An 8,704-nucleotide genomic window follows, 5' to 3' on the forward strand; every position below is an offset into this window, starting at 1 on the left:
ACTGTCTATAAATAGCAATGCCATGAAGTCCATGCAGAATCATCATCAGGGTGACAAAGGAGATAGAGTTTCTAAATAAAGCATATAACCATGGCCATCATGTCTGCATTTTTATGCTTATTGCTCATTCTCTCATTTTTCTCTTCTGGAACCTCACTAAGTTCAAACTACTATTCCAAAACATGCCCAAATGTAGAATCACTTGTCAGAAGGGCGGTGAGGGATGCCGCGACAACTGACAAAAAGGTCCCAGCGGCGCTGCTAAGGATGCACTTCCATGACTGTTTCATAAGAGTATGATGGGAATCGTTTTTATCTTTTTGACAGTGGTGTTGTCTATGTTTAAGTTGCATATATTTTGTGTTTGATTAAATTGACTAACTATTTTGTTTTGATCTTTGGTGATAAGGGATGTGATGCTTCGGTTTTGTTGAATTCTAATGGGAAAAACACTGCTGAGAAGGACGGACCTCCTAATGTTTCTTTGCACGCGTTTTATGTCATTGACAATGCTAAGAAAGTGGTTGAATCTGCGTGCCCAGGAATAGTTTCGTGTGCGGATATCTTAGCTTTCGCGGCAAGAGATGCAGTCGTGCTGGTAAGATCAAATCTATAGCGGCGATCGTGATACACTCACCAAGCCTTTTTACCAATATATGTATAATAAAACTGAAAGCAAATTACACAAATAGTCCCTGTGGTATTCTCAAACTCTCGGAATTGCCACTACAAACAAAAATTTACATCAGCACCCCCAATGTTTCAATTTGCTTTCATGGATGGTACCTAGCACTAAAGGACGTCAACTCCATCCATTAACTGAGGGCAATTTCGGTCATTTGTTCTTCTCTACATTTATATTCTACTCTAAGGTGAAGGGTGATAATTATCAATAAATGATTATATATATTTATAAGAGACTATGAGGGTATCTAAGACATTTGCTTAACATGCAATTTTCAAGGGCCGAGCAAATTCCATTTTCGGATGGCTCATCAAAACTGTATTGCTTCATTCTTCTTACGAGCTTCTTAAAGTTCAAATTTTATATTTTCCATCGAAAATCTTCTGGTTTAAAACAGATTGCTTCCAACAGTCAGCAAGAGGCCAACAATGCTGATTTGCATCCACAAGATTTCCTTATTTTCCATTATTAAAGGGTATTTAGGACATTTGATTAACATGAAATTTTCATGGGACAGTGTTTCTAATGTGTGTTTTTTGAAGCACAGTCTGGAGGACCATCCTGGGATGTGCCTAAAGGAAGAAAAGATGGAAGAACATCAAAGGCCAGTGAAACCATACAACTCCCAGCTCCTACTTTCAACATATCTCAGCTTCAAAAAAGCTTTGCTCAAAGAGGTCTGTCCCTTGAAGACCTAGTGGCACTTTCAGGTAATTTAATTTAACAAAAGTTTGTATAACACGGTTTTATGTGTATCTTCTTTTGTACCATGTTCTATCCAGAATAAATGCAACATTTCCTTTTAATGAAGTTTCAATTCAAAATATTGATTTCGGTCCATAAGATCCCTCATTTTGTCTTTGTTCATGGGTACTTAAGATGTACTACTACTACCTCCATCCCAGAATAAGTGTGCACATTTCTATTTCAGTTTGTCCTAAAATAAGTGTCTACTTTTGCATGGGTCTGATTTCTAATACTACCCTTACTTATGAGATAAGAAAATTCATTACTCTCTCTATTATTAAGGGTAAAAATGTCATTTAGTTAATTAAAAAGTGTAATAATTACAAAGTTCTATAACACATGAAGCTAAAATCGTTATGAAAGAACATCTGATTTATGATCAGAAAATTAACAGAAGTTTGTATATGTACCTTGTATGTAGGTGGGCATACTCTTGGATTCTCTCATTGCTCCTCGTTCAAAAACAGAATCCACAACTTCAACTCCACGACCGATATCGACCCTTCAATCCACCCTTCATTTGCTGCAACTTTAAGGAGCGTTTGCCCAGCCAAAAATGCAAAGAATGCAGGAGTTGCAATGGATCCTTCTTCTGCTAGTTTTGATAATACATACTACAAACTCATCTTCCAGCAAAAGGCTTTATTTTCTTCAGACAAAGCTTTGCTCGATTCCCCTAAAACCAAAAATCTGGCATCTAAGTTTGCAAGCTCCGAAGATGCGTTCACAAAGGCATTTATAAAGTCCATGATCAAAATGAGTAGCATAACAGGTGGTCAGGAGGTCAGAAAGGACTGTAGGGTGGTAAACTAGACTACTTACGAAGATGTGTATGCACTTCCAAGTGGCGAGCGAAGAGCACCTCTATTTCTGTTCAGAAAGGTGGAGACATTAAGCTAGTTGTTGCAAGTTTACAAGATAAGGAAATCTTTGCAAAAATATGATATGGTCATATTAAATTTATTACAAAAATGTTCAAGTTTATGATACCAAGCAAGATATATTACAATCAGTTTGGAGCTTTTTATGAAAATTTGGGCAAGGAAAGACAAATGAGTAGATATAGAGAGCTCAGAAATACAAAAGAGGATATATAGATAGAGTTGACCATCTAATCTGATCCCAAAATATGAGCAAAAGTCATCTGGATGACAATAAATCCTATTTTCTATGACAAAATTCTCACGTAAGTACTGAAATTGTTCATGAAAGTCTGTCATGGTCAAATCAGGGTTCGTTTGATGACACAATCTTAAGCATCAAAACTAAATGCTTCATGATGCCGCTACAAAATTACCCAAAAAAGACTGAAAGCAAAAGATGACGGGTTTTCAGTCCAAAAGGAAAGGGCAATTTAACTATGTGATGCAGAATATAAACATGATTTTACATCATCTCTTGTAGTTATCAGATTTAAGCACCGACCAAGAAGCAAGTGTAATCTGCTAACGCAATGATTCATGTTTACTTTCTATATGTGGTTCACGAACAACCCATCCAAGAAACATCTCTGGATACATGTCTCCACAATTTCCTGCCATAGTACTTCCCTTCTTAACCAAGTTTACTTCATCAATCAGCTTATTCTGACAGTTAACAGACAAACCGATAATGGTATAATGCCTTAAATTCAAAACTGAACATGTTGACATCAAAAGAACCTTAGCTTGCTCATTATATGGCTACGAAATTCATTTATAAAATATTATCAATGAAATAGGACCAAAAATATCACACTAAAAAGTACACTAGTGATATTTCAATAAGGAAAGGACCAAAAAAGGGTTGATTAGGAAGTTAATGATATCACTGTACAACACAGTTTTAACAGACAATAGATTTATGGTTAAGTTGGAGAAAATGCTGAACACCAACAATGATAACAGGGTTAAGGAGATGGAGTCGAACAATGTCGAATTTTCACATTTTTGTATTTAGTCTCACGCCACCTAGCTGAAATTGTCTTGCTCTGCTGTAAAAATTTCTTATAACAGTAGCGCATATTATTTCTTATACATATCTAAAACATTTTTTGATCATTGATACCAACGGAAGTGTTGATAAAATATAGTTCTTATAAACTTTCTACCATGTCTCATTTTCTTTTCTTCGAACTACAGCAAGTACAAAAATAGTATCATCAAACTTTCCCTTATGTTGAATAGATAATAACAAAAGCTGTGAAGGATGCAATGGAAATAACAATAATGTGCCTGCAATGCTGCTTAGGATGCATTTCCATGATTGTATAAAAGATGTGGCTAATTGTTAACAGTCTTTGTACTTCCTGAATTGAAATATAAGATCATAGGGAGCTTAAAGAATGTGGTGTGGTGTTGCATCCTAGAAACAAGGATTGTTGGGGAGAAATCACTTCTGCCCTAGAAACAAGGAGACACAATGACTACACCAAACTTGTGGAACGGCAAACAACCCAACAATCAATACGGAAATAATCAGATAGTAAATGATATAATGTGTCACAATAAACGAAATGGAAAGCAAGCCAAACAAGACAACGATAAAATGTGGTTCCACAATCAGTATGATTGTTTATGTCCACACACGAACACAAGATAATGTATATTATTAGACTAGTAGATGCTACAATATGAAATGCCTATCAAATGATACAACAAACAGATATGGTAGCCAAAACACCACCAACTTCGAATTTGGAGAGAGAACACAACCAAATATCTGAGTTGTTAACAACTTGTTCTACTAAATAAATGAGACCAAAAATAACTACTAACCCGTCTAATGCCCGTATGTGACTCCTAGATGACATAGCAAGTCGCAGCCTAATCTATCAAAGCTCTTGAAACAAACACTAAGCAAAATGACTTCAAAGTCTCCAGCAAGTTGCCTAGTTCAAAGAACGCATGATGGCAACTTGGAGGCACACGTCACACAGATTTATGCAACTTTTCCCCATGACTTGTTTATGCAACTTCACAAGTCACCAAAACAGTCCTTTAGTCTTCCAATATATATCATACATGCCCCAACTTGTCTATAAGACGATCGAATGCCGGTCTAAATAGTCCTTTAGCTAAGATATCTGTTGTTTGCTCTTTGGAAGGGATGAATGCAATGCAAATAGTCCTATTGTCCAACTTTTCCCTTATGAAATGTCGCTCCACTTCAATGTGTTTTGTCCTGTCATGTTGGACTGGATTTTGTGAGATGCCAATGGCTGCTTTATTATCACAAAACAACTTCATAGGTAGCTCAACCTTTACACGTAAGTCAGCAAAGACCCTTTTGATCCAGATTATTTCACATATGCCATCTGCCATTGATCTGAATTCAGCTTCTACACTGCTTCTGGATACAACACTTTGTTTCTTGCTTCTCCACGTGACAAGATTTCCCCATACATAAGTAAAATATCCCAATGTAGATCTTCTACTCATGTGTGGGTCTACCCAACTTGCATCAGTGAAGGCTCCAATGGTTCGGTTGTCTCCTTTTTTAAAGAGTAGTCCTTTGCCTTGGACAACTCTTTAAATATCTAAGAGTTCTATGGGCAGCTTCTTCATGTTCTTCATAAGGACAATGCATAAATTGGCTCACCATGTTAACTGCAAAAGCAATGTCACGTCGTGTATGCGATAAGTAAATCAACCTTCCAACCAACTGTTGGTATTGATGAATATCAACCTGCTACCCATTACTAATGTCATCCAACCTTTTGTTGGGTTCAATTGGAGTATCTATTGGTCGGCATGCACTCATTCCAGTATCTTGTGAAAGATCCAAAACATATCTCTTTTGTCACAATACAATGCCCTTACTTGACCTTGCAACTTCCATACCTAGAAAGTATTTCATTTCTCCAAGGTCCTTTACTTCAAACTCTTTAGCAAGTCGATCCTTCATTCTTTCCATCTCCTCATGATCATTAGATGTGACGAGTATGTCATCTACATTTACTACTAAGGTTGTAATTTTACCTTTTTTGGAAAATCAAGTGCATAAAGTATGATCAGATTGATCCTGTTTGTATCTGTGACTTTTGACTACTTAAGTGAAATGTGCAAACCATGCCCGTGGGGATTGCTTGAGCCCATACAAAGCTTTCTCTAATTTGCACACTTTTGTGCCAAAGTTACTTTCAAACCCAGGTGGCAACATATAAACTTCTTCTAGTTTGCCATTCAAGAAGAATTTTTTCACATCAAATTGCCTAATTGGCCAATCAAGATTTGTTGCTACTGAAAGTAGAATCCTTATGGTATTTAACTTTGTAACTGGAGCAAATGTTTCTGTATAATCAATGTCATAGGTTTGTGTAAAACCTTTGGCTACTAGCCTTGCTTTACATCGTTCGAGGTCCCCATCAGCATTAAATTTTGGAGTAAATACCCACTTACAACCAACTGTGGGAGTACCTTTCGGAAGATCTTCAACACGCCACGTCTGATTCTTTTCAAGAGCATTCAATTCCTCTAGAACAGCCTTTTTCCACTCTGGATTTTTAAGGGCTTCCTGTATAGTGTTAGGAATTTGAACTTTGGACACATTTGAAGTGAAAGTAGAGTATTTTGGTGAGAGTTTTGAGCAAGACATGTAATTGGACATAGGATATTTAACACATGCACGTTTTTCTTTTCACAAGGCTATTGGAACATTCAGGTCACATGACTTACCAAGAGATGGTTCCTTCCTCGGTTCGGAATCAGGAGCTGAGATTGTGTTGAACTCTTTGTTTGGAGGGAATCTTCGCTCATACACTTTTCCGAACTATTTTTTTTCTTTTTCACTACAATCCTCTTGAGTAACTTGTTGAGGTTCAAATGGTACTTCACTTTCTGTAGGAGGAATATTATGTTCACTTTCTCGATCTAGTGGTGGTTCTATTGGAACATATTTCCTCGTGTTCAAATATTGGACAATCTTTGGGATTTGAGTCAAATGCAGATGGCTCAAATGTAGTTGGAAATACTAGATCCGAAAAATTCAAGTCTTCTTTTTTATTCTCCTCCTGAAGACGAGATTTAAGAAAGAAATATTTTCAAAAAACTTAGCATCATGGTAACAAACATTTTTCCCGTGTTTGGATGAAAACATTTAAATCCCTTTTTATGTGGTGCGATTCCTACAAAAACACATTTGAGGGCTTTGTGGTCTAATTTTCCAAGGTTGATATTGGTGTTCTTAATAAACACGATACAACCAAAAACTTTTAAAGGCATGGAACAAAATAATCATGACTTTGGAAAAGAACTTTCTAAAACAGATATGGTGTTTGAAACTTTACAGCTTTAGACAGCATTCGGTGCATTAAATATGTAGCATGCAGAAGAGCATCTCCCCATAAATATTTTGGTATTTCAATTGAAAATAGTAAAGCCCGAGTGATTTCAAGCAGATGCATGTTTTTTTTTCCGGCTATGCCGTTTTGTGGTGGAGTATCTTTGCATGAGCTTTGTTGAACTATGCCTTGAGCATCTAAAAAATTCCCTAGAGTTTTAGTAAAATATTCCCTACCATTGTCACTTCTAAGAATTTGAATCATAGTGCCAAACTGAGTTAGAATCATGTTATAGAATTTTTTGAAAACATGATCAACTTTTGATTTTTCTTTAAGCAAATAGACCCAACAAGTCAAAGACCTTCCAGCCTAGTGGTAAAGGCTTGGGCATGGCATAGTCATGAACCCGAGTTCGAGCCCTGGGAAAGGAGTGTTGGCGACATTTAAGTGGGGCCATGTTTAGCCTCCAAATTTGCCGGGGATTAGTCGGGCTTTGGCCAGGACACCCTTACAAAAAAAAATAAAAAGAAAATAAAAAAAAATAGACCCAACAAACCCTTGTATGATCATCTATGAAGGTAATAAACCATCTATTCCCATGACACATGACCTTAGAAGGACCCCATATGTCACTATGTACGGAAATAAACATGAAACAAAAACAGGTATCTACATGCCCTACTTCCGAAAAGTATTGTTGCTCCGTTTTGGGTACACAACATTAGAAGGAATATGATTAAGATTGAAATGCGGAGTTCTTACTAATGAGATATCTTGCTGCTTTAATAGTTGTGTGCCTCTAGCAGTGTCATCAAGCTTTTCATACCCCAATTGAACGTTTTCATCAACATAGAAGTAGTTTGCAAGACGCATGGTACGGCAAGAAAACGTGCTCATAGTTCTTCTTGTTGACTGGAAATATCCACTAGATAGTTAATTGTGTGGCTGGTATGAGCCATAACACATTTTGTAGCAATCATCGCAACTGAACCGCCTCTATACTCATCAGCACCCCTTGTGCCAGCCGTTTGGGAATCTAAGCCACCCTCAAAGCCATGAAATCATGAATCACCCTCTCTCTAAGACCATTTGCAACGATAGTCTGGTGTAGGGGTGTGAAGAAAGTCAACTGATCCAATTGGAACCGAAGATCCAATTAGAACCGACCGATCATAATTGGATATCGAATTGTAATTGAATCGGATCGGATTGGATTGAAAATTTCAACATCCAATTTGGATCCGTCGATTCTTGGATGGAAGTCCAGAACCGACCAATATCCAATTAACCATCCAGTTATCCATCCAACCATGATCCAACCATCATCCATCAATTTGCATAGATAGATATTTGTTTTTTGTTGATTTTTGAATTTTAGTCTCGCTTGTGTTTATTTTAATATATATTAAAAGCGATTAATCAATTTCTTTCATTGTTGAAAAATTGTTAAATTAACATATTAGATGGATCTAATCCGATCATCCAATTGGATGTCGAATGGATCCAATCCATTCTATGCAATTAATATTGGTTGGATCCAATCCAATCCAATGGATGGAACCGAACCAGTCCAATCATCCATTGGATTGGATTGGATTGGAATCGATCAGTTGTCCAATGTTAATCGGATTGGATTGGATTGGTTGTCCAATGTTAATTGGATTGGATCAGTTGACAAAATCCAGCATCCAATGGATGATTGGATCGGTTTGGTTCCTCCATATCCAATGGATGTCAACCGATGAACAGGCCTAGTCTAGTACATATTGGTGAGTCTGATATATATTGGTGAGTCCAGGTACACAAGGATGTTTAATTGAAATTATGGGACTGGCTCCCATTCCGAAAGATGAGTAATTCTCGTTTTGTGCAACAGTACTCTTTTTGTTCCTACAATCTCTCGATACGTGTTGGTGATGATAAAATCCACCTTGTTCATGGCTAGAGGTCAGCAGTACTTTGATGTGAAAAATGGTACTTCTCTTCAAATTTCTTCCAATATAAGTCGTAAT

General features: G+C 36.9%; 2 protein-coding genes across 4 annotated transcripts in view; one reads left to right on the forward strand and one right to left on the reverse strand.

Moving 5' to 3' along the window:
- The first annotated feature begins 41 nt into the window (after window positions 1-41).
- On the forward strand, window positions 42-2,569 carry LOC112512481 (peroxidase 64-like). The gene is made up of 4 exons (XM_025118466.1): window positions 42-294; window positions 410-598; window positions 1,233-1,395; window positions 1,854-2,569. Exons 1-4 carry the CDS (start codon window positions 91-93, stop codon window positions 2,243-2,245), a joined length of 948 nt encoding a protein of 315 aa, XP_024974234.1. The 5' UTR covers window positions 42-90; the 3' UTR covers window positions 2,246-2,569.
- LOC112512482 (methyltransferase-like protein 23) overlaps window positions 1,845-8,704 on the reverse strand; it is a 12,518-nt gene continuing 5,658 nt past the window's right edge. For all 3 annotated transcript variants that reach the window (XM_025118470.1, XM_025118467.1, XM_025118469.1), the window contains 2 exons: window positions 2,255-2,302; window positions 1,845-2,108 (listed from right to left, as the gene is read on the reverse strand). The gene's annotated coding sequence lies outside the window, so the exon portion shown is untranslated. The remainder of the gene's footprint in view (window positions 2,109-2,254; window positions 2,303-8,704) is intronic.

Source organism: Cynara cardunculus (assembly GCF_001531365.2).
Source record: "Cynara cardunculus var. scolymus isolate 2C chromosome LG 5, CcrdV1, whole genome shotgun sequence".
In the NCBI taxonomy this organism is placed as follows: Eukaryota; Viridiplantae; Streptophyta; class Magnoliopsida; order Asterales; family Asteraceae; genus Cynara; species Cynara cardunculus.

What these genes read in the sequence shown, in the direction of transcription:
- LOC112512481 (XM_025118466.1), top strand. Translation starts at nt 91, where the DNA reads ATGGCCATCATGTCTGCATTTTTATGCTTATTGCTCATTCTCTCATTT. An exon ending in CAAGAGATGCAGTCGTGCTG is followed by an intron (nt 599 to 1,232) that starts GTAAGATCAAAT and finishes TTTGAAGCACAG; the next exon opens with TCTGGAGGACCATCCTGGGA. An exon ending in AGACCTAGTGGCACTTTCAG is followed by an intron (nt 1,396 to 1,853) that starts GTAATTTAATTT and finishes CCTTGTATGTAG; the next exon opens with GTGGGCATACTCTTGGATTC.